The following is a 24,328-nucleotide window of genomic DNA, read 5'->3' as shown; positions in this document are numbered from 1 at the left end:
TAGTAAAAAGAAAGGCAGATGCATCTAACCAAATCCTGCTAGCTAGGACTTAACGCTAACCTACCTGGTTCTCCTAAACATGAATATACACACACTGTACATAAGGTACATATCAGCCTGTCTCCTCTTCAGTTCCTCTAGACTCCCCCAGTTGTTAATAGATCTTGGGATAATAAGTTCCACAATTGTATGTGTTAAAATAAATGTTTCTGTGATGAGATAATCTTATAAATGTGCCCCTGCTGGTTACGGTGTAATGGCCGGACAGAATGGGATCGCAGCTGATTCTTTCTGTGACGTAAAACACTTCACTGCCTTTTTAATTAATGTTCTACCTCACAGAAAGAGTCAGCTCTGCATCCATCCCTGGCTAGGAGATGTGGTACGATTAGACCAAGTTCCGGCACGGTGAGCCACAGACATGGGCACATTTATAAGATAAGCTCAGGGGCATTTTTTTTTTTTAAACACATCCAATTGTGGAACTACTTAATAATCAAAGATCTATTGATTAAAACGTGTATTAAAATTAACTTTGTTCGTGGGAAAACCCCTTTAAGAAGTCTTAACCTCGGAACAATAACGCTGAGGGCCCCTAAGATAGTGGGGGCCTTGGTCAATTGCCCAAATATTCTCCCCTAACGCCGGCCCTGACTGTAACACCGTACATCCTAAACTGAAGGCACACAATGCTACTGTATGAGCCTATTGCTTTATCCACCAACACTGGTTCTTGTGAATGAAATCAGGCACCTTCCTCATCTTCAGGCTCCATTAGGCGACACAACTCACGCATCAATCAATCCAATTATTCATTAATAAATATGATGGCTCCAGAGCCGCCTGACAACGTCATCAGAGGATAATCAGCTTTCCTCGGCTCTCAGGGTGTTACAGAAACTAATCTGCATGGCTTAGCATATTTTCTCGCACAGCAATGGTTAAATAATTCATCTTCTATGTTGCCATGTGGTCTGTGGTCAATCAAAGCATCGATTGTACAGCCGTACACAGGGGCTCGGGCGCAGATAGGTGAAATACTGTTTTTACAACACACTTCATATTGAAAAGTGGATTTTAGGATTGATCGCAGAGTTAATAGAGTTGAAGAGTTAATAGATATTTTTTTATTTTTATTTTATTGGTTGGACCTCTTTGGCCTCAGCAATGCCTGCAGCATGGTAGAGCCGTTATGACTGATCGGCACTGCCCGTGACTGATGTGACCATAGTCGGCATTTCCTCTATGAATAGAGCTCTATAGATGGCTAAAAGGTAATTTAATAAACTATTTAAATATGCCGGCGATCGCGTTATGTATGAGCAAAAGGCTCATTTGTTGGAAGACAGCATGTTTTATGTTGGAGTAAAATCATCGTTATCAGCAGCACATCACCCAATGGGAGCTGCGTGGAGGACCAGACGGAGGAGCTAAGGGTGCAGGACAGCTGACCAGCGAGGTTACAATTTTTTTACTCTACATTTATTATGCTCTGGGGTCTAGAAAGATCCCAGAACATAATAAAGCACATTTGATTTGCATCAAATAAATTCGATTCACATCAAATTTCCTGGCCATATTTGACAGATTTGCTGATCACTAATTACAATATTTTGGAATTATTTGATTTTGGCAAAAACTCTTGCAAATTGTCTCTTCAGAGAGGAAGAGGACTAGAACTCTAGTGCCACCTTTTGGAAGTAGCAATTCTAACAGTCAATGTCGACCCTTTAACGAGCCTTGTCACATGACTTAGGACTGTTAGGATTTCTACTTCCAATAGGTAGCACTAGAGTTCTAGTTCTCTTCCTCTCTGAAGAGACAATTTGCATATTTCCCAGAGGAGCATTGCGGCTTTAAGTCTCCTCACCTCGACATGCTTATCATGTCACTCTCCGCAAGGAGAAACGATACTTCTTGGATCCCGGCAACAACTCTTCAAATTCAAGACCCTTTAGGGAAAAGCTGATGGAGGAGGATCAATTTGGTGGAAGCAGCAGCCTTGCTACAGGGGTGGAGAGGTGGGCGGTCGCCCCGGGCCTTGCGATTTGAAGGCCCAACCGGCAGATACATTACTGTTACTGAAACTCGATCTCCTTGCATGCCCGCCCCCCGTCATCGCAAGTTCAACTGTATCAGTTGGATGCCTATACAGTTGAAAGCAATGATGCGTCACTCTTCCTCTCCCATCATTCTCTTTCTGCGTCTGACGTCACTGACGAACACACGAACAGCAGGGGCGATGACGTGACTACATGGCGCCCACAGTGCAGAGATGTGCAGGTGCTCGGAGCAGTGGGGGAACAATGAGGAGACGTAAGTATTGTATTTTTTTAAGGTGAGTTTTTTTATACTGCATGGAGGCTTATGGGGAGTGCATTATATTATATGGAGGTCTATGAGGAGTGCATTATACTATATAGAGGTCTATGGGGAGAGAATTATAAAACATGGAGGTCTATGAGGAGTGCATTATACTATATAGAGGCCTATGGGGAGTGCATTATACTATATGGAGGTCTATGAGGAGTGCATTATACTATATAGAGGCCTATGGGGAGTGAATTATACTATATGGAGTCCTATGGAGAGTTCATCATACTATATGGAGGCCTATGGGGAGTGCATCATACTATATGGAGGCCTGTGGGGAGCGCATTATACTATATGGAGGTCTATGGGGAGTGCATTATGCTATATGGAGGTCTATGGGGAGTGCATTATACTATATGGAAGACTATGGGGAATGTATTATACTATATGGAGGCCTGTGGGGAGTGCATTATACTATATAGAAGCCCATGGGGAGTGCATTATACTATATAGAGTCCTACAGTGAGTGCATTATACTATACGTAGAACTATGGGGAGTGCATTAAACCATAAAGAAGCCTACCAGGAGTGCAGCATACTGTATAGAGGTCTATGGGGTGTGCATTGAATTATATAGAGGCGTATGAGTAAATTATAATATATGGAATACTATGGGATGCATTATACTATATGGAGGCTATTTAGGGGGCCATCATACAGTGTAGGAATTACAGTGACTGGGCCCATCATACACTAAGCGGACCACCATACAGTGTGGGAGCCATCATACAGTTTGAGGGCTAATAAGAGGTCAGTATACTGTGTGGGGGATACTATACTGTGAGGTGGCATTATACAGTGCATGAGAGAGCATCATACTGTGTAGAGGGGAGCCGTACAGGGTGGAGACTCGGGACATTATTAAATGTAAAGTGGGCACTTATTATTATAGGGGAACTCTCGTTATTGTGACGGTCAAAGGGGAACACAGAGGGCATTACTAATTTCTAGGGGACAAAATGTGGGCACTATTTTCTAGACTACTTGCACAGGGCATTACTATATTCTAGAGGCTTGTTTTACCATCTAGAGGGCACACAGTACACACAGCAGGTGCAGTAATAGGGACACACACGGCAGCAGAGGCTCAGTATTGGGGTATCAGCAGGATGAGGAGTTTGTGCAGGTTAGGAGCAGATGGGGCCATTCAGGCAATGTGATTAGTCAAATGTGACTTTATTGTAATGTCCACACACGAGTACTGGCTGGAAGGAGTTGTCATGTCGGTTTGGGCCAGATGGAAAAGACGGAAAGTGAAGGATTCCATCAGAAAGATCGCCAGCGGTAAGTCACCACCTATAACTACACCATGATCTCTTATATGTGCTATATGACTGGTATCTACCACTATATGGTCACTATATGGCAGTAATATCAGTGTTGGTCTTTGTATAGAGATTTTTTTGTAACAGCTCTATCATCTGCTGAGGTTCCACTACATCTACTATTAGGGTAGACCACCACAGTTGTAATCAGGGTTGTAATCAGAAGTTTTGCCCCTCTGAACCAACACCCTACCTACGCCTCTGGGTGGAAGCCTTTTGCTCACCTGCTATCAGGACCCCCACTGGCCCTAGATCACGTATCGTAACTCATATGTCTGATGTGCCATTGTTTTATGAGATGGGAGGAAATTAATCGGCACAGGACTTCGGCCCTAGACATGATGTTGTAGATGGACATTTCATATGAATGCCTCCCCACTATTGTGAATGAATTTATAAAGCTGGGAGGGAAACTTACCTTACTTTTAGATGACTTCAAGGAGGATTCTGGCAAAAAAAAAGCATGAAATAAATCCCAGTGAAGCAGATGGACAATAAGCACTTTATACACTAGTCAGATCTTTCAGTGGGGGCATTTGGCCTCATCACTTTTATAAAGATTCAGTTCTTTACAACAAGACTCCTTGAGGCATTTTGCATGTTAAGTGGAGGAACAAAAAAGCCAAACGCAATGCTGTAACCAGGATCACCGGTCACCCTATATTCATAGTGGAGCCCATTACATATGATATCACAAGCAGCAATGGTTCACATGTCCTTACCAATGGAGAGGAGCAGTAACGTGCATGTTTCTTTAAAGGGAATCTGTCACCAGGCTTTTGCCGCCCCATCTGAGAGCAGCATAATACAGGGGTAGAGACCCTGACTTCAGTGATGTGTCTCTTACCGGGCTGCTTGCTGTTATTTTAAGACAATCCCACTTTTCTCTGCTGCAGATCTAGCAGTGCTCTAAATGCGGAGCCCTGTAAAAGCCCGCTCACACCACTGATTAGCAGCTTTCTGCCTATGCACAATGAACACAGAAAGCTGCAACTCACTGGTGGGGTGAGGTTATACAGAGATCGTGAATATGGAGGCCTACTTGGCAGCAGATTTATTAGTCCTGTAGTGCTAATCTGTTACTGATAAAACAGTGATTTTATTAAAACTACAGCAAGCAGTCTAATAAGTGTCATCACTGGAATCAGGGTCTTTGTCTCTATATTGTTCTGCTCACAGGTTAGGTGGCAAAAACCTGGTGATAAATTCCCTTTAAGTTGGTTATACAAATTGCCTCTTTAGGAGGGGAAGAGGAATTAAATTTTAATGCCACCTATTGGGGGGATCAATCCTAAAAGTCAATATTGCCCCTTAACTAGTCTTGTCATTTTGCAAACTCTCGATTTGCAGACACGTGTTTCGGGGTGTTGCTCCTCCTCAGTGCAAAGCATGAGATCTGATGTGGCTGTATGAGAGGACTACCCCCTTCGACCTCTAAGTTGGATGACGACTTGAGCAGTAGATCCGGCCGATGTCCTGTTTCCTTACATGCATCATATCGTGCCCAAATGCCAATATAAGAGTACATACTGTACAACCACATCATCAGATGCACAGATAACCCCATAAGATGGTTTTCTAAATACCATTCCCCAATTACTCATCTAGGTAATATAGCTGCTTCTTGATTCAGCCGGCTTTCTGTAGGTTTAGGTACAAATTAATATTTGGCGCTAATTTCCCAAAAATTGTAGAAGCTCGAAAATTAAGGTTCAAACCAGCAACTATCAAATCTGGAATTCCAACCAATATGACACGAATGGTAGAAATGAAAGCATGGCATTATACAGCAGACTATTACCTAATTTTAAGGTCCGTCCGGCACCGGGCTTGTTCTTGGAGCAGATTCTCTGCAGCTCACACCGTCCGGTCAGCTTCCTCACTAGGAACTTGAGACAACGCCAGAGACAGATGCAGTAGAAGTACAACCACACCTGAACCACCATCCTGGGAAGAAAGAATAATAATTAAAAAATACTTTCAAGTTATGACAAGTCTCCATAAATGACAACTTGAAAGAATCCCTCCACCCTAAAGGAAGCAGGTAGTAATAAATCCACAGAGGTAAAGCAATAGGTAATCTGATTGTGGGACGCTTTTGTCTACAGGCTTCTCGTTGTCCTGGTCCTATGACAGCAGCATACCGGTATGGAGACTTCTGACCGAGCACATGAGATATTCATCTCGGACCTTTAGAGCATCACACACTGAGTAAGAAACCGGAATTTTATGTAAGTCACCCGTTTACAGACTGAATTCCCTGGGTGGAGCAAGTCTTAACAAACAAAGAATACACATGTTAAATGGGTAAAATAGCAAAGTGTTTGCAAAAACAAGCAACTATCTCTTATTAAAAGTGCACTCTGTTCTCGAGAACAAATATTATATAAGAGTACAATTCAATGCCTAGGTTACTGGCCACCTCGGCAGCCTAAGTTACTGGCCACCTCGGCAGCCTAGGTTACTGGCCACCTCGGCAGCCTAGGTTACTGGCCACCTCGGCAGCCTAGGTTACTGGCCACCTCGGCAGCCTATGTTACTGGCCACCTCGGCAGCCTAGGTTACTGGCCACCTCGGCAGCCTAGGTTACTGGCCACCTCGGCAGCCTAGGTTACTGGCTACCTCGGCAGCCTAGGTTACTGGCCACCTCGGCAGCCTAGGTTACTGGCCACCTCGGCAGCCTAGGTTACTGGCCACCTCAGCAGCCTAAGTTACTGGCCACCTCGGCAGCCTAAGTTACTGGCCACCTCGGCAGCCTAAGTTACTGGCTACCTCGGCAGCCTAAGTTACTGGCCACCTCGGCAGCCTATGTTACTGGCCACCTCGGCAGCCTAGGTTACTGGCCACCTCGGCAGCCTAGGTTACTGGCCACCTCGGCAGCCTAAGTTACTGGCCACCTCGGCAGCCTAAGTTACTGGCCACCTCGGCAGCCTATGTTACAGGCCACCTCGGCAGACTAGCTTACTGGCCACCTCAGCAGACTAGGTTACTGGCCACCTCAGCAGCCTAAATTACTGGCAACCTCGGCAGACTAGGTTACTGGCCACCTCGGCAGCCTAGGTTACTGGCCACCTCGGCAGACTAGGTTACTGGCCACCTCGGCAGCCTAGGTTACTGGCCACCTCGGCAGCCTAAGCTACTGGCAACCTCGGCAGACTAGGTTACTGGCCACCTCGGCAGCCTAGGTTACTGGCCACCTCGGCAGCCTACGTTACTGGCCACCTCGGCAATCTAGGTTACTGGCCACCTCGGCAGCCTAAGTTACTGACCACCTCGGCAGCCTAGGTTACTGGCCACCTCGGCAGCCTAAGTTACTGGCCACCTCGGCAATCTAGGTTACTGGCCACCTCGGCAGCCTAGGTTACTGGCCACCTCGGCAGCCTGACATTGACCCATTATGTAGGTAAGGAGTAAGTGCAACAAGTAGGCTCTATTACTTTGGAGCCTGTTTGCCCAATGTAGAAACTGACCGGATAGTTAAATTTGACCAGCCTCAGTCCCACTATACTACTCAGTTTAGACCATCGGCGCAACCATGCCGATGATTTGAAAGGTCAATTTTCACGAGTGCAAAAACCCCACACAAAGGAGCACAGAAACATCCAGTTTCAGGGCAGTGACGCCTGTTTTGGGGCTGGACTGGTGTGTTCTTCCTGCTTGCTCAGTTGTTTCCTTTTCAATACAAACTGACAGTGCACTTTCTTGCAGATTTGTCACTTCTCGTTAGACCTGGAGAGGGAGCGCACTGTCACTGGGCAAAGGAATTTAACATTTTGAGCATGCGTCAGAATTGACAAACTACGCATGTTCAATAGAGCATAGATTAGCCTTGCCCCCCAAACAGTAGGTTGGGGAAAGTAACTGCAGAGGTGACTGCAGCAGTGACCACAGCTACGCATCCCTGCCGATGTCACATTTAAGTATCCCAGCATGCACTATTGATTCTCAAATGAAAGGTCATCGGGACGTTTAGGTCACGATTAGTTTATTAAAGTAGATAGATGGACATTTGGGATGAAATTCAAAATTTGGTTTCAAGCCACCTTTGTAGTGGTTAAGTATATTTTCAAGTAACTTTTCAGAATAAGTTGTCTTGTATGTGAACATGCAGAATAATACTATGTCTAACCATTATATGGCTTGTATCCTGCCTTTTCACCAGTTTCTCTCTCTACAAGCAATATACCGTATATATTTTTTTCTTTATCAGATAAGGTTTAAAAAAAAACAAACAACAAAAACACAGGTACAAGTAATACAAAACAACAGTCCTACAATCATTCTACTCCCTTCTGGTCATACATCAATTTCCTAGACAGAAAGTTTTGCATTTCCTATACATTCATTCTTCCAATATAATAGATAAATGTATTTTATTTTACCAGTTCTTTCTGCCCTGGGACAACTGGATCAATCCACCTGGAAGCAATAAGCTTTTGACCTGATGAAGTATATGTTTCAGGGAAATTCTCTCATTTTCATACACTTAATTCGTCTATGTGGCCTCTTCCTTTTCCTCACTTCCTCTCCCCTTACCCTCAGAGTATAACAGGCTGTGTCACCACAGTAAGCCTGCAGACTGTGAACAAGACGATTCAAGCTTTTTTTTCCAAAGTGGATGAAAAGGGCTGTGGAAACATACTTAATGATGAGCGAGTATACTCGTTGCTCAGGTTTTCCCGAGCATGCTTGGGTGGTCTCCGAGTATTTGTAAGTGCTCGGAGATTTAGTTTTCATCGACGCAGCTGAATGATTTACAGCTACTAGACAGCTTGAATACATGTGGGGATTCCCTAGCAACCAGGCAACCCCCACATCTACTCAGGCTGGCTAGTAACTGTAAATCATTCAGCTGCGGAGATGAAAACTAAATCTACGAACACTAACAAATACTCGGAGGCCACCTGAGAATGCTCGGGAAAACCCGAGCAACGAGTATACTCGCTCATCACTAATCATACTGTCTAGGAGACATCACACTGTGTGGGAGACATCACACTGTGTGGGAGACATCACACTGTGAAAGGCTTTGGGGGTCACCATACTGTGGGTAAAGGGTAATGAGAACTGTCATACGATGTGGGGGCTTCACAATGTGTGGAAGACCTATGGGGATGTCATACTGTGTAGAGTGCTGTGGGGGAATCATACTGTGGGGAAGACCGTTGGGGGAAGCTGTGAGGGTATCATACTGCTTAGGTGGCTCTAGAGGACATCATACCTGGTGGAGCACTGTGAGGATCATATTGTGAGCAGAGTGCTGTGGAAGCCATCATACTGTGTGTGGGTTTAATATTTTGTGCGGGAACTATAGTGACTTCATACTGTGTGAGGGGTTATTGGACACATCATAAAGTTGGTTGGGGGGCTGTGGGGAACATCATATGGGTGGGGTGCTGTGGGGACCATCATACTGTGTGGGGGGTCTCAATGTGTAGGGGAAATATGGCGACTTCATATTTTGCAGAGGGCAGTAGGGAAATCATAATGTGGGGGAGAATGGTATCAGGTACATCACACTATGTGGCTGGCTGTGGATGATATACTTTGTGGGCATCTCAATATAGTGGGGGAACTATGGAAGTATCATACAGTCTGTGAGACTGTGGGGGACATCATAATATGTAGGGGAATGTGGGGCCATGGTACTGTGTGTGGGGAGCCATGGGTGCTATGACACTGCATGTGGGGAGCGCAATGGGAGACATGGTATGGTGATTGGGAGGCGTTGGCGCAATTATACTGTGTGGGGAACATCATAATGTATGCAAGGAATCATGGGGACCATGACACATGCATGTGTGAGTCGCTATGGAGGCCATCATAATGTGTGTGGGGGAACTATGTGGACATCATAGTGCGTAAGGGACACTTCAGGTGCATCATACTGTTTTGGGGGTACTCTGAGGGCAAATTATGTGGGAAAGAATCACTGTAGAGGCATCATACTATATTTGTGGGGGAATAATACTGTATGGTTGCCATGAAAGGGGAATCCTTATAGGTGAGAACACTAAGAGAGGCTACAGTAGGAGAATAATTACAGAGTTTGTGACTCATTACACGTCCTCTACCCTCTGCGAAGACCATGTGCTCATCCACTAATAACTCGACCATGATCTATATTGTTATGATTGCACATAATTATTTTTTTTACATAGCGCCATCATATTCCGCAGAGCTTTACAGAGATTGTCGCCGCTGTCGCCTTTGGGGCTCACAATCTAAATTCACTTTCTGTATGCCTTGGAGCGTGGGAGGAACTAGAGAACTCGGAAGAAACCCACGCAAACACGGGGAGAACATACAAACTCCTTGCAGATAATGTCCTTGGTGGGATTTTAATCACCACTGCACTGCCCCACATATATAAGATATATCACCATTACGATCTAATAGGTTGCGACCATCCCTTAAGAAACAGATCCTAGTCATTAGTGACACCACAGTCACCTCCAAACAAGGTTACGCAAAAGAAATGAAGGACAGCATCCAATCCAGGTGAAAAAAACGCTTCTTTTACTGTGCCAAATGCGACGTTTCAACCATCAAAGGTTTTTTTCTTGAAAAAACCTTTGATGGTTGAAACGTTGCATTTGGCACAATAAAAGAAGCATTTTTTCACCTGGATTGGATGCTGTCCTTCATTTCTTTTGGGTATGTACACTTCCACTTTGGTCCGTGGATTTAGGACGCATTCTATTGCCGGTTGTGCTGTCAGCTACACTCTGAATTTTGACCTCCAAACAAGGTTGTCTTCTGCTTCATATTTGCAGCTCATTACTGTTTCAGAGTCTCGTTCAACAGGAGGATCCTCTGGTGGATCACTGTGATCCTAACTGCATGACATCTCTTATTGCATGGTCTTCTACAAACAAGAATATAGATGTGTATGGTTAGAGATTTACATCCTAACCTATAATAACTCGAGTAATCTTTTCGGACAGGATGCTTACGTAATACTCTGCAAAGTCTAAAACTATTTCTTAAATTGTTGATGGTACCAGAGATTTTTTCAGCGTCAAAAAGACTTACATGATCAAGAAAACAGCATATCTTTTATGGGCAAGGGTTAAATTACTTTGGTGGCATAATCCCTCGCAATTCTGAACCAAGAGCAATTCATTTTTGATTCCTGAAAGAAGCGCACTTTTCTCTGACCTAGTTCCTAATCTAGGATATAGCACAACAGCGGACTTCTGGTCTCTTCTTTTATGCCGCCCACGGCATGAACCACCAACATTTCAGAAGCTTAAGGATTTATCTGTTAAAATCATGTCCATATTGACGATATCGTTAGAGATCACAGCCAAGATGTAATAAATAATGTATCATCACTGACAGCAATGCAGTGTACTGTGGTATTGGCTAATTAATGGAGTTTACGACAAGTTATGTAAGAATCTGGGGAATTGAAGGGTCGACCTGGTGTCAAAGGAAGAGTGCAATGATTTGTGAAGAAAACATATATGTATATATGGACAAAAGTATTGGGATGCACCTCTTAATCATTAAATTCAGGTTTTCATTTAGTCCTATTGTCCCCAGTGTATGATATCCGATCTCTTGCCATCTCATCTGCTTTAACTCATGTGAGACCGAATAGCTCTTTCTACAGAGCTCACCAATATCAGCGTTGTCCTGTGCCCCCACTGAGCTTCATAACATGGGCTTCCATGCAGCTGAAAGCTTTACATTATCAAGAACAACGTAGTAGCTTAAAGTCACTAGCACTGGACTTTGGAGCAGAGGAAACATGCTCCGTGGAGTGATGGATCTTCTCTATCTGGGGTCTAATGGATAAGTCTAGGTTTAAAGAATGCCAGAAAAACGTTATCCAGCTGGTTGTATTGTGCCAGCTGTAAAGTTTGGTGGAGGAGGGATAATCCTGTGGGCTGTTTTTCAGGGGTTGGCCTTGGCCCCTTAGTTCCAATAAAGGGGAATGTTAACGCTTAGCATATAAAACATAGTTCAAAAACTGGAGCTTCCAACTTTGTGGGTACAGTTTTATGAAGGCTCTTCATTGTTCAAACAGGACTGTGACCAATGCAAGGTCAATAAAGGCATGGTTGGATACATTTAGTGTGGAAGAACATGACCGGCCGCACAGAGCCCCAACCTTAACCCCATCAAATATCTTTGGGATGAACTTGAGAAGAGATTGTGAGCCATGGTCATGGTCCAAGTTTAAAACAGCGAGCTTTCCCATAAGCTTGTAATATGACAAGTGCTATTCTCTACAGGTTCCCATACAAATGAAAATGTTACCTTTACCCTATACTACTGGTGGCAACAGAGAATTATAACTTTAATCACAAGTCCGACCTAATGTATTCCGTTACACAACCTCCTCATCCCACCCTCTCTCTGCTGGAGTCCCCAAAGGCTCTATCCTGGGGCCCCTACTTTTTTCCATCCATACCCTTGGCCTAGGATAACTCAAAGTCCCATGGCCTCCAGTACCACCTGTATGCGGACGACACTAAGATCTACCTCTCTGGCCCAGATGTCACCTCTCTGCAGTCCAGAATCCCAGAGTGACTATCAGCCATATCTTCCTTCTTCACCTCTCGCTTCCTAAAACTCAATGTAGACAAAACCGAACTCATCATCTTTCCTCCATCTCGCGTATCTCCTCTACCCGATCTATCTATTATGGTGAACGGCATCACGCTCTCTGAAATCCGCTGCCTTGGAGTAACTCTCGCCTTTGCCCTGTCCTTCAAACCGTATGTCCAAACTCTTGCTACCTCCTGTCGCCCCCAACTCAAAAATATTGCCAGAATCCGTCCCTTCCTCAGCCCTCAATCTACTAAAACTCTTGGGCATGCCCTCATCATCTCCCGCCTCGATTACTGCAACACCCTCCTCTGTGGCCTCCCCTCTAACTCTCATGCACCAGTCCAGTCTGTCCTCAACTCTGCTGCCCGGCTAATCCACCTCTCTCCTCGCTACTCCCCTGTTTTTCCCCTCTGAAAATCCTTCCACTGGCTCCCATTTCCCCAACAAATCCAGTTCAAACTACACTGACCTACAAAGCCATCCATAACCTGTCCCCTCCCTATATCTCTGAACTAATCTCTAGTGATGAGTGAGTGTACTCGTTGCTCGGGTTTTTCAGAGCACGCTCGGGTGATCTCCGAGTATTTGTTAGTGTTCGGAGATTTAGTTTTCATCGCCGCAGCTGAATGATTTACAGCTACTACCAAGCCTGAGTACATGTGGGGGTTGCCTAGTTGCTAGGAAATCCCCACATGTAATCAAGCTGGCTAGTAGCTGTAAATCATTCAGCTGCGTCGATGAAAACTAAATCTCCGAACACTAACAAATACTCGGAGACCACCCGAGAATGCTCGGGTAAACCCGAGCAATGAGTACACTCGCTTATCACTACTAATCTCCCAATATCTTCCCTCACGTAATCTTCGATCCTCCCAAGACCTCCTACTGCCCTCCACACTTATTCGTTCCTCACACAACCGCCTCCAAGATTTCTCCCGAATATCCCCCAACCTCTGGAATTCCACGCCTCAACACGTCCGATTATCCACCACCCTCGGATCCTTCAGACAGAACCTGAAAACCCATCTCTTCAGGAAAGCCTACAGCCTGCAATAAGCATTCTGTCACCTCACCACCACCCGAGCTGCCACCTCACCAACCAACTGAGCTGCCGCCTCACCACCACCAGAGCTGCCGCACCCCCGACCTTCTGTCTCTTCCCCATTACCCCGTAGAATGTAAGTCTGCAAGGACAGGGTCCTCTCCCCTCTGTACCAGTCTGTCATTGTAAATTTGTTTACTGTAAACGATATCTATAACTCTGTATGTAACCCTTTCTCATGTACAGCACCATGGAAATAATGGTGCTATATAAATAAATAATAATAATAATAATCATAATAATTAAATCACATCCAAAAATAAAGCATGTACTTATTGTGAAAAGAGTTTAAAAACCAAGTATGTTTTCTCTCCACTTACAGTATCTCGGAATATGTTGAGCCAAAAAATTAAAAAGTTAGGAGGTACACATCTATGCCAGGTATGATTTATAATACTGATGCATCATGAATCGAGTGCGACTGCTTCCTCTTTATCTGCTATATTCATGTAAGCGCCATTTATTTGATGAGGCAATCCGTTAACATCTCCTAACCACGGTAATACGTTACACATTTCTCCACTGATTGCAATTACTCTTTAAAAGGAATCTGCCATTGGGTTTGCTGCCATTAGACCACCAGCGTGTCATTACGCAGCTAGTGTTTAGCCTTTCAAAAACACCCATGTCAAAAAACAGGTGTTTTATCATTAGGCAGTAAAAAAAACTTACATAATACCAAGGAGGAGTCCATCAGCAGAAGACAGCACAGTGCACAGATAAAGCAGGGGAAAGCATTTGCCACTTCATTGTGCACATCCAGCATGGTCCTCAGCTTCATCTGCACAATACACATGTTCCTGCTGCTACTTGACTTTCAAAACCAATCATGGTGATGTATGAAGTCTTTCCCAACCTAATACCAATGGGTTTTGACATGGCCATTTCTGGAATCATAAACCTCATCTGCATTCTATCTAATGAACTACACCCTAACTGCTTCATCTGTTGCATCACTTCCCTGGTTGTATAGCGTACTCGGGTACTTCATGGTTGCAGCCCTTGTGGTCAAGGGTAATAATGGACCAATGCTTGTTTCCATGGTGGCCTGGCTTAGTTGATGAGAGCAAAAGCTCATTCCCTGATGGTTAAAGTCCATTTAACTAGTGTTCTTTAGTAATGGAGGGATTGATGCCCATTTCTCCAGGTCCAGCAAGAGAATTCCTATCTTCCCATAGTTCAGTGATGTTTGCCCTGTTTTGTATTCCTACCTCTCCTTACCAGCCCAGATGGCCTTGGAGTGAATTTTGTGTGCCATGTATTGTATCTTTATACTTGCAATAGATGAGTCCCGTGTACCACTGTGTACACACTTGGTGCAACCCTCCACAATGTGGTAGCAGTACAGAGAAATCCAGAAACCAGGACATCTGATGTCCTCCTTTTGCTAACTTTATTAGTGCAGAAAATTCACAAGGTTTCGGCAGCACAGGGCCTTTATTAAAGAAGTTGTCGACTACTTGGAAAACTCCTTCTCATACCCCACGCTTGGCTTCGATAAAATAAAAAAGCTTATGCTCCCGTGCCGACACTGTTCCTGCACTTGCTCCCCCCGGGGCTCTGGCATCACTGTCCCCGCCTACGGACACACAGAACATGAAGAGGAAGTCCGGGCTTAGCTATTCTCTGGCTTCCTCTTCATGTTCAATTTGTCTGCAAGGGTGGGACAGTTACGCCAGTGCTGATTGGGCGTCGGCATCATGTGTTATGCAACCATACGAGAGCCCCGAGGACACGAGTGCCGACATCGCGGGAAAGGTACCGGCACTTTAGGGGAGTATCATTTTTCTTTATTTTATTGGGGCCAAACATGGGGTATCACAAGGGTTTGTCTTAATAGTGGACAACCCCTTTAAGCCATATGCATATCATGTTTATCTCTCTTTTTCTATGGCTTGCTAAAGGCCCTGCGAGGCTGAAACTTTGTGATTTTTCTTAACCAATAAAGTTACCAAACGATGCCCTGGTTTCTGGATTTCTCTATAAAGTGTATTGTATACAGGCTGCCAACCACTCTAATGGAGGCGTGATTAGAAGAGGCATCACTAGTCCGGGGAGAGGAAACATCTAGTCTTGCCTTGCGTGTATATGCAACGCTGCGGAATATAACTACATTCTTCAAACATCACAGCGCTAGCCTGGCTTATAATATATCTATTCAGATTAAAGAAACGCTATTCAAGCAGTGGACGGAGGCAGATAGACATGATAGTTTCCTTTTAAGAATGAGGTGAGGAATGGGGTCATTTTTATTCCATTAACCTTCAGCTAGTTGAGCCAAAATACTTACACTATTAGTTGTGTGGGGTCCATGTGACCCCAGTATTCATATCGAAAAATAAACAACATAGATTAAAGGGAACTTGTCACTAGGTTTGGCCGATAAGAGATACGGCCATCACCTTTCAGGGCTGATATACAGCATTCTATAATGCTGTATATCTGCCCCCAACCCGACCTGTAAGAGAAGAAAAATAACTTTTATTATACTCACCTGCGGGGCGGACCGGTCTGATGGGAGTCGCTGGTCTTGGTCCGGCGCTTCCCATGTTCTTACGATCCCCGTCCTCCCACTTGCTTCGTGTGGATGACGCGTCTCCTCGGCATCGCGCTCCTGCGCAGGCGTACTTCTCTGCCCTGTTGAGGGCAGAGCAAGGTACTGTGGTGCGCAGGCGCTGGGGCTCTTTGACCTTTCCCGGCACCTGCGCACTGCAGTACGTTTCTCTGACCTCCACAGGGCAGAGAAGTGCGCCTGCTCAGTAGCGCGGTGCCGGGGAGACGCAACATCCACACGAAGCAAGCAGGAGGGTGGCATCGCAAGCAAATGGGAGGTGCCGGACCAAGACAAGCAATGCCCATCAGACCGGACCGCCCTCCAGGTGAGTATAATAAAAGTTATTTTTCTTCTCTTACAGGTCGGGTTGGGGGCAGATATACATCATTATAGATTGCTGTATATCAGCCCTGAAAGGTGATGACTATCTCTTATCGGCCAAATCTGGTGACAAGTTCCCTTTAAAGAAGAATTTGTACTTTATTTAGGAACTTAAGGTCCAACATCTTGGCTAAACGATAATATAACATTTTTAGTAATCAAGAAAATTTAAACATCTACTGATGTACTATGAAAAAACAAGTAATTATTTGGCACAAGAATCACATATATTCTTACGTTGCTCATTGCACATAAATGTCTTCCAATTATCACATATGATTTAGTTTTTTCGGTCACTAGATCTCACATGACATCGACCTTTGACAGCATGTGGGCTAGTTGCAGACCAAGAAGGCTTTCCAAAAAAAGTACTACACTAGTAGTCGCGCAGGATCCATTGGACTCCTTGTGCCTTGCTGAAGCACGTGTGGTTGACACCGCATCTTGAGATGCACTGACGGAGGGGCGCCCAAGCTAGGAAGCTACCGACACAGATGGTTACCGTCTTTCCATACTTGCGGAAAAATGATGAAAACAAAATTACTTGGGGTCCAATGGACCCCACCAGACTAATTAAAGGTTAAACAACTACTGATCATTTCTATCAGTATTCACTCCAGTTACGCATGTGAGGATGTGGATTGTCTTACCCTGTTCCTGCCCTGAAGACAACTGAAGTATGCATAAATGTAATGCAAATGGCGTTATGCGGTTTTCATGCATTTAATGTGTATGTATAATCCTTAGGTGCTGTGATATAACAATGTACAGAATAGCGGGGTTAATGTGGGAGCCCCATTAATGTGTTTTTACAGATAAAAGGGGAAAGGATATTAGTAATATAAAGTAAGGGTAGGGAATTGATAAGAAATAGTTAAAGTTAGGTACAAGCGCATAGGTGGGAGGGCAGGCAACAATAGTGTTAATAAAAGAGCAATTGAAGTGAGTCGGTAGTAGATGAAAAGAAAAGCAAGTTCAATGTTGAGGTCAAGTGGGCTCCTGCGGCCAACGTGGGCCTATCACTCGGGGCAGTGGATTATAACTCCTCCATGCGGCTCCGCCGGTCGGGCCCGGGATCTCGAGACTGGTATTGGGGCCATTGGGCACATCATACCTGCAGGACTGCAGGGAAAGATGGACGCGGAGTCTCTGAAGCAGAAGGTAACAGAATCCGGGTGCACTGCCATTGGTGAAGAAGAATCCCTAGTGTTAGTGGAGACAGGAGGGAAAGGGACGCTCCAAGTAGAACGAGAGCTAGGGCTGAAGTTATGTCCAGTACCTGAGGGAAAGACTGAGACCGGTTGTGCTCTATCCCACATTCTCCACTGTAATGACGGTGAGCTGTTCAGAAAATGTTTGACTGTTGAAAAGCACTTGGTGTCCCCTGGATTGTGCGCGAGGGTTCCAGAAGATGGAAGCCTGGAGCCAATGGAGGCCTATGGCCCACAACTGAGTGTAATGCACCTCACACCTATCAGTACACTGGGACAGGGACACACTTTTTCTATAGGGTGCCAGAGCAGGAGCTCGTCAACGACTACCATTTTGGGGCACCTTACACTTACACCCAGCACCTCCAGTATATTCACACAAAGATTAGTTTATAGTCTACTATTAATTGGAATACACATGGTTAGTAGGAAGAGGAACAGCACGGGGTCTTACTTCCTACAGTTACCTGCAAGTTATTCAACTGTTTCTCTTGGTTTATAGTTGTTTGCATCAAATATGCACGGAGCCAGCACTCTATGGAGAGAAATAATCATCATATCATTATATGTACTATATATATATTATATGTACTATATATCTATATATGTGGAATCTAATTCTGCAAACCATTAGTGGGCGTTAATCGCATTCAGGCAGCCTTCCTCCTTTATGGTACAATGGATATAGAATTTAGACAATATTTCACAGACCTAAACATACCGGTAAATGAACGACTACAAAATCCCAGGCTATCTTTTTTTAAATTTTTTTAAATCCACCATACAGTTCCAGAGATATGGTCCTTTTTATTTACTGCTAATTTTTTTTATCAAGAGGGCGTGGATCACAGGATCCTCTGGGGCGTGTCTTTAGGCTGCTCTGTATTGTTAACCTATGAGAGGCGTCCCCTTAGTAAAGACCATAAAAAGGACAATATCTCTGGAATATTACCAAAATAAATGAACTGGAGAATAAGTTGGCATGCATGCAAAATAGGAGCATGTTCACATTGACTGGCCATTAAACAGACAAAACCTAAGACAGAAACAAAATGAACACATACCCTGCTGTAAGTAAACAAGTAAAATGACGAGTGTGAGCATGCTTTCATTTTTCATGCATGTCAACTTATACTACAGTTACATTTTTTTGGTTTAGTTTCAGATTTCTGCACTTGGTCCAGGTAAGAGTGTAGCCTCTGTTTTTTTGACCTGGACATGACATTTATATAGCTTCCCATTTGCTGGTTATCTATATTCGGGACCCGGTGCTGCCCCGGACCTTATTCAGATTGACATCACTTTGACACCAAGTAAGGCTTTAATGGTAGAGGTTAGGGCAATCCCGGATTGGGTACAACTTGACGCTCGTGGGATGGCTTTTACGCTTTTTTTGCCCTATGGTGTTTGTATGCATTATCACTTTTACGTGTTTACTTACAGCAAGGTATATGTACATTTTGCTTCCGTCTTAGGTTTTGTCTGTTTAATGGCCAGCCAGTGTGAACATGCTCCTATTTTGCATGCATGACAACTTATCCTATATTAGGTAGGGGCTGTAGTACGTTTTCAGACACTTAATTGTTATACTACCATGTCCCACTTTGCAATGATTTGTATTTCCCCAGTTCATCGGAAACAATTTTGTAAATAGCAGAGATTAGAAATATCAGTTTGGCGTCTTTGGCTCCAATGCAAACCAATCCATGTTCATGGTGACAGACTACACGTCTCCGCAGTGTATCATATTCTCTTCCATCTGTCCCCAAAATTATTGTTGATCTACCAAAAGTAGGATAGTGAAAAGTATGTGGTTCGAGGGAGTGGAGTAAGCGCCAATTTTTGTCTTTGTTCCATTCCCAATGGACACAGTAAATTCGAAGCGGTATTTTAATCCAAGGTATATAACCACATTACTGTATATGACAATCTAATAAAAGGGGGGTTCCATTTCTGGAACTTCCACCATTGTAGTCAAAGAGGGTCCTTTGTTCCCATATTTAGCGGAAAAAGGAATCAGGATGACAATACAATGAGCACAGCTATCCCCATAGTTCATGAGAGGCACTGAATACAGAAGTTAAGGTACCTTCACACTAAACGATATCGCTAGCGATCCGTGACGTTGCAGCGTCCTGGCTAGCGATATCGTTGAGTGTGACAGGCAGCAGCGATCAGGTTCCTGCTGTGATATCGCTGGTCGTTGAAGAAAGTTCAGAACTTTATTTGGTCGTCAGATCGGCGTGTATCGTCGTGTTTGACACCAAAAGCAACGATACCAGCGATATTTTACACTGGTAACCAGGGTAAACATTGGGTTGCTAAGCGCAGGGCCGCGCTTAGTAACCCGATGTTTACCCTGGTTACCAGTGTAAAATGTAAAAAAACAAACAGAACATACTCACCTTCGCATCCCCCGGCGTCGGCTTCCCACACTGACTGAGCGCCGGCCGTAAAGTGAAAGCACAGCACAGCGGTGACGTCACCGCTCTGCTGTTAGGGCCGGCACTCAGTCAGTGCAGGGAGCGGACGCCGGGGGACGCGAAGGTGAGTATGTACTGTTTGTTATTTTACATTTTACACTGGTAACAAGGGTAAACATCGGGTTACTAAGCGCGGCCCTGCGCTTAGCAACCCGATGTTTACCCTGGTTACCCAGGGACCTCGGCATCGTTGGTCGCTGGAGAGCGGTCTGTGTGACAGCTCCCCAGCGTCCAAACAGCGACGCTGCAGCGATCGGCATCGTTGTCTGTATCGCTGCAGCGTCGCTTAATGTGAAGGTACCTTAACATACAATGCAACACCTCCTCCTTTCATTCAGAGTTTGATGTTTTTGTTCTTCATTTCCACTTCTAAAAGCAGGTTTCTCAAAAGATTTAATTAGCTATAGGGTACGGTCACACTCTGCAACTTTCCAACGATCACGACCAGCGATACGACCTGGCCGTGATCGTTGGAAAGTCGTTGTGTGGTCGCTGGAGAGCTGTCACACAGACCGCTCTCCAGCGACCAACGATGCCGAAGTCCCCGGGTAACCAGGGTAAACATCGGGTTACTAAGCGCAGGGCCGCGCTTAGTAACCCGATGTTTACCCTGGTTACCATCGTAAAAGTAAAAAAAAAACAAACAGTACATACTCACATAACGGTGTCCATCAGGTCCCTTGCCGTCCGCTTCCCGCACTGACTGAGTGCTGCCGCAAAGTGAAAGCAGAGCACAGCGGTGACGTCACCGCTGTGCTGTGCTTTCACTTTACGTCCGGCAGTCAGTCAGTGCGGGAAGCAGATGGTAAGGGACCTGACGGACACCGGAATGTGAGTATGTACTGTTTGGTTTTTTTTACTTTTACGATGGTAACCAGGGTAAACATCGGGTTACTAAGCGCGGCCCTGCGCTTATTAACCCGATGTTTACCCTGGTTACAAGCGAATGCATCGTTGGATCGGTGTCACACACACCGATCCAACGATGACAGCGGGAGATCCAGCGACCAAAGAAAGTTCCAAACGATCTGCTACGACGTACGATTCTCAGCAGGGTCCCTGATCGCTGCTGCGTGTCAGACACAGCGATATCGTATGGATATCGCTGGAACGTCACGGATCGTACCGTCGTAGTGATCAAAGTGCCACTGTGTGACACTACCCATATACAGTACAGACCAAAAGTTTGTATTTTCATGACTAGGAAAATTGTAAATTCACACTGAAGGCATCAAAACAAGAGATGGCTTGGGGGGCCGCACAGAATGGTATCTCGAGTCACATGTGGACCCTAGGCTGCAGGTTGTGTGCCCCAATTAAATGAATGAAGGTCAAGCCAGCAAAATTTTACCAGATTTGATCAGCCATCTAATGTGCATGAGGCCAAGCTCAACATATGCGGAGAGAAAACAATGTCATATGTTATTTTAGGGCAGTGGCTTATTCCTCGCTCCCCATTCCGAACACGTGCCGAGCCCAGCGTACATGTGTATGAGGGAGTCCGCTATCTATTCAGAGTATTAATAAACTCAACTCTTTATTGTTAACCATAGAGACCCCAGTAGTTACAAGCGTTGGCCGACAGCGGTCTCCCCCCGACTCCTTCATACAATGGAATTCTTGAATCGATGGAGCGCTCCTGTGTTCTCTATAAGACTCCTCTGATAGTGGCTTTAAGGAGAATAAAAGGATCAGTTGTTGGAAATCAAATGTGCTGATCCTTCTCTGCCCCAACATCATCTGTTGAGGAACAATCATAAGAGCGGTGTTTCGACCGGACACGTGCAGTGGGGGGCCCGCCGACGCCAGCACAAACTTCAACTGGATGTGCATCCTCTGATGCACATTCAGTTAACATGTATTACGGTGTAGAGACCAGTCAGGTCCGTGCGTGACAATACACGCTGCCGGGCAATCAAAGGCCAGCAACTGAAGTCAGTGTGCATGTGACTGAGGGCGCATGGAAGTGATGTCATGCGCTCCTGTAGCTTGCACGCTGAAGTTAACTACCGGCTTCAGAATAGCACAAAGCACGGTGGGGGGAGCGAAGCGAAGGTGAGTATAATGGTGTATTTTTTCCATGCATTAAAGAACAGCAGCAGAATGGGGGATATATATATATATATATATATATATATATATATATATATATATATATATATATATATATATATATATATATATATATATATATATATATATATATATATATATATAACAGGACGGGGAACATACATACCGGGATGGGGGATATGCAGTGGCATGTAAAAGTTTGGCACCCCTGGTCAAAATTACTGTTATTGTGAACAGTTAAGCAAGTTGAAGATGAAATGATCTCTAAAAGGCTTAAAGTTAATGATGACACATTTCCTTTGCATCCTAGGCAAATATAAAATTATATATACAGTCATTTTTTACAGTTTAAAAAATTACAAAAAGGAAAATGGGCTCATGCAAACGTTTGGGCACCCTGCATCATGGTTAGTACCTAATAACACCCCCTTTTGCAAACATCACAGCTTGTAAATACTTTTTGTAGCCATTTCTTGTTTGAAGGATTTTCATCCATTCTCCCTTGGAAAATTCTTCCAGTTCTCTGAGGTTCCTGGATCGTCTTGTATGCACTGCTATTTTGAGGTCTAACCACAGATTTTCAGTGATGTTCAGATCAGGGGACTGTGAGGGCCATTGTAACACCTTCAGCTTGTGCCTTTTGAGGTCGTCTATTGTGGTTTTTGACGTGTGTTTATGATCATTATTAGACAGCCTGAATACATGTGGGGGTTGCCTGTTTGTTACAGAATCCCCACATGTATTCAGGCTGTCTAGCAGCCGAAAATCATGCAGCTGCGGCGGCTCAAACATAATCTCCCAGCACGCCCAAAATACTTGGATATCACCCGAGCATGCTCGGAAAACCAGAGTAACAAGCACATTCGCTCATGACTAATCATTATTCATAGAAGCCATCCTCTTTTCAAGTTCAGCTTTTTACAAATGGTGTTATGTTTGCATGAAGAATTTGTTGAAATATCATTGAATCCCATGCTTCCCTCTACCTGTGAAATGTTCCCTGTGCTATTGGTTGCAAAACAACCCCAAAGCATGATTGATCCACCACCATGCTTAATGGTTGGTGAGATGTTCTTTTCCTGAAATTCTGTGCCCTTTTATCTCCACACATACTTTTGAGCATTGTGGCCAGAATTTTATTTTAACTTCCTAGGTCCACAGGACTTGTTTCCAAAATGCATCAGCCTTGTTTAGATGTTCTTTTGCATACTTCTGATGCTGAATTTTCTGGTGAGGACGCAGGAGATGCTTTATTCTGATGACACTTCCATGAAGGCATATTTGTGCAGGTTTCTCTAAACAATAGAACAATGTACCACAACAAAAGGTTGATACATAAAATGAGAATAATGGGGATAGGGGAAATATGTGTAAGTGGGTTGAGAGCTGGCTCAGGGATAGGAAACAAAGGGTGGTTATTAATGGAGCACACTCGGACTGGGTTGCGGTTAGCAGTGGGGTACCACAGGGGTCAGTATTGGGCCCTCTTCTTTTTAACATATTTATTAATGACCTTGTAGGGGGCATTCAGAGTAGAATTTCAATATTTGCAGATGACACTAAACTCTGCAGGGTAATCAATACAGGGAAGGACAATTTTATATTACAGGATGATTTATGTAAACTAGAAGCTTGGGCTGATAAATGGCAAATGAGCTTTAATGGGGATAAATGTAAGGTCATGCACTTGGGTAGAAGTAATAAGATGTATAACTATGTGCTTAATTCTAAAACTCTGGCCAAAACCGTCAATGAAAAAGACCTGGGAGTATGGGTGGATGACAAACTCACATTTAGTGGCCAGTGTCAGGTAGCTGCTACAAAGGCAAATAAAATAATGGGATGTATTAAAAGAGGCATAGATGCTCATGAGGAGAACATAATTTTACCTCTATACAAGTCACTAGTTCGACCACACTTAGAATACTGTGCACAGTTCTGGTCTCCGGTGTATAAGTAAGACATAGCTGAACTAGAGCGGGTGCAGAGAAGAGCGACCAAGGTTATTAGAGGACTGGGGGGTCTGCAATACCAAGATAGGTTATTACACTTGGGGCTATTTAGTTTGGAAAAACGAAGACTAAGGGGTGATCTTATGTTAATGTATAAATATATGAGGGGACAGTACAAAGACCTTTCTGATGATCTTTTTAATCATAGACCGGTGACAGGGACAAGGGGGCATCCTCTACGTCTGGAGGAAAGAAGGTTTAATAATAATAACAGACGCGGATTCTTTACTGTAAGAGCAGTGAGACTATGGA

The 24,328-nt window shown here is 44.4% G+C and overlaps 1 protein-coding gene across 4 annotated transcripts in view; it reads right to left on the bottom strand.

Moving 5' to 3' along the window:
* The window catches only part of ELMOD1 (ELMO domain containing 1), a 166,844-nt gene that overhangs the window by 36,528 nt on the left and 105,988 nt on the right, over positions 1-24,328 (bottom strand). For 2 of the 4 annotated variants that reach the window (XM_077298411.1, XM_077298409.1), the window contains exons 3-5: positions 17,976-18,043; positions 5,500-5,645; positions 4,117-4,145 (exon numbers count right to left, since the gene is read on the bottom strand). In XM_077298411.1, coding sequence (XP_077154526.1) covers positions 4,117-4,145; positions 5,500-5,644 — 174 coding nt within the window. In that variant the 5' untranslated portion in view covers position 5,645; positions 17,976-18,043. The remainder of the gene's footprint in view (positions 1-4,116; positions 4,146-5,499; positions 5,646-17,975; positions 18,044-24,328) is intronic. The other 2 variants (XM_077298408.1, XM_077298410.1) reach the window with 1 other exon arrangement.

The sequence above is a fragment of the Ranitomeya variabilis genome, chromosome 3 (genome assembly GCF_051348905.1).
Source record: "Ranitomeya variabilis isolate aRanVar5 chromosome 3, aRanVar5.hap1, whole genome shotgun sequence".
Lineage (NCBI taxonomy): Eukaryota > Metazoa > Chordata > Amphibia > Anura > Dendrobatidae > Ranitomeya > Ranitomeya variabilis.
This window is presented reverse-complemented; position numbering and strand designations above follow the sequence as displayed.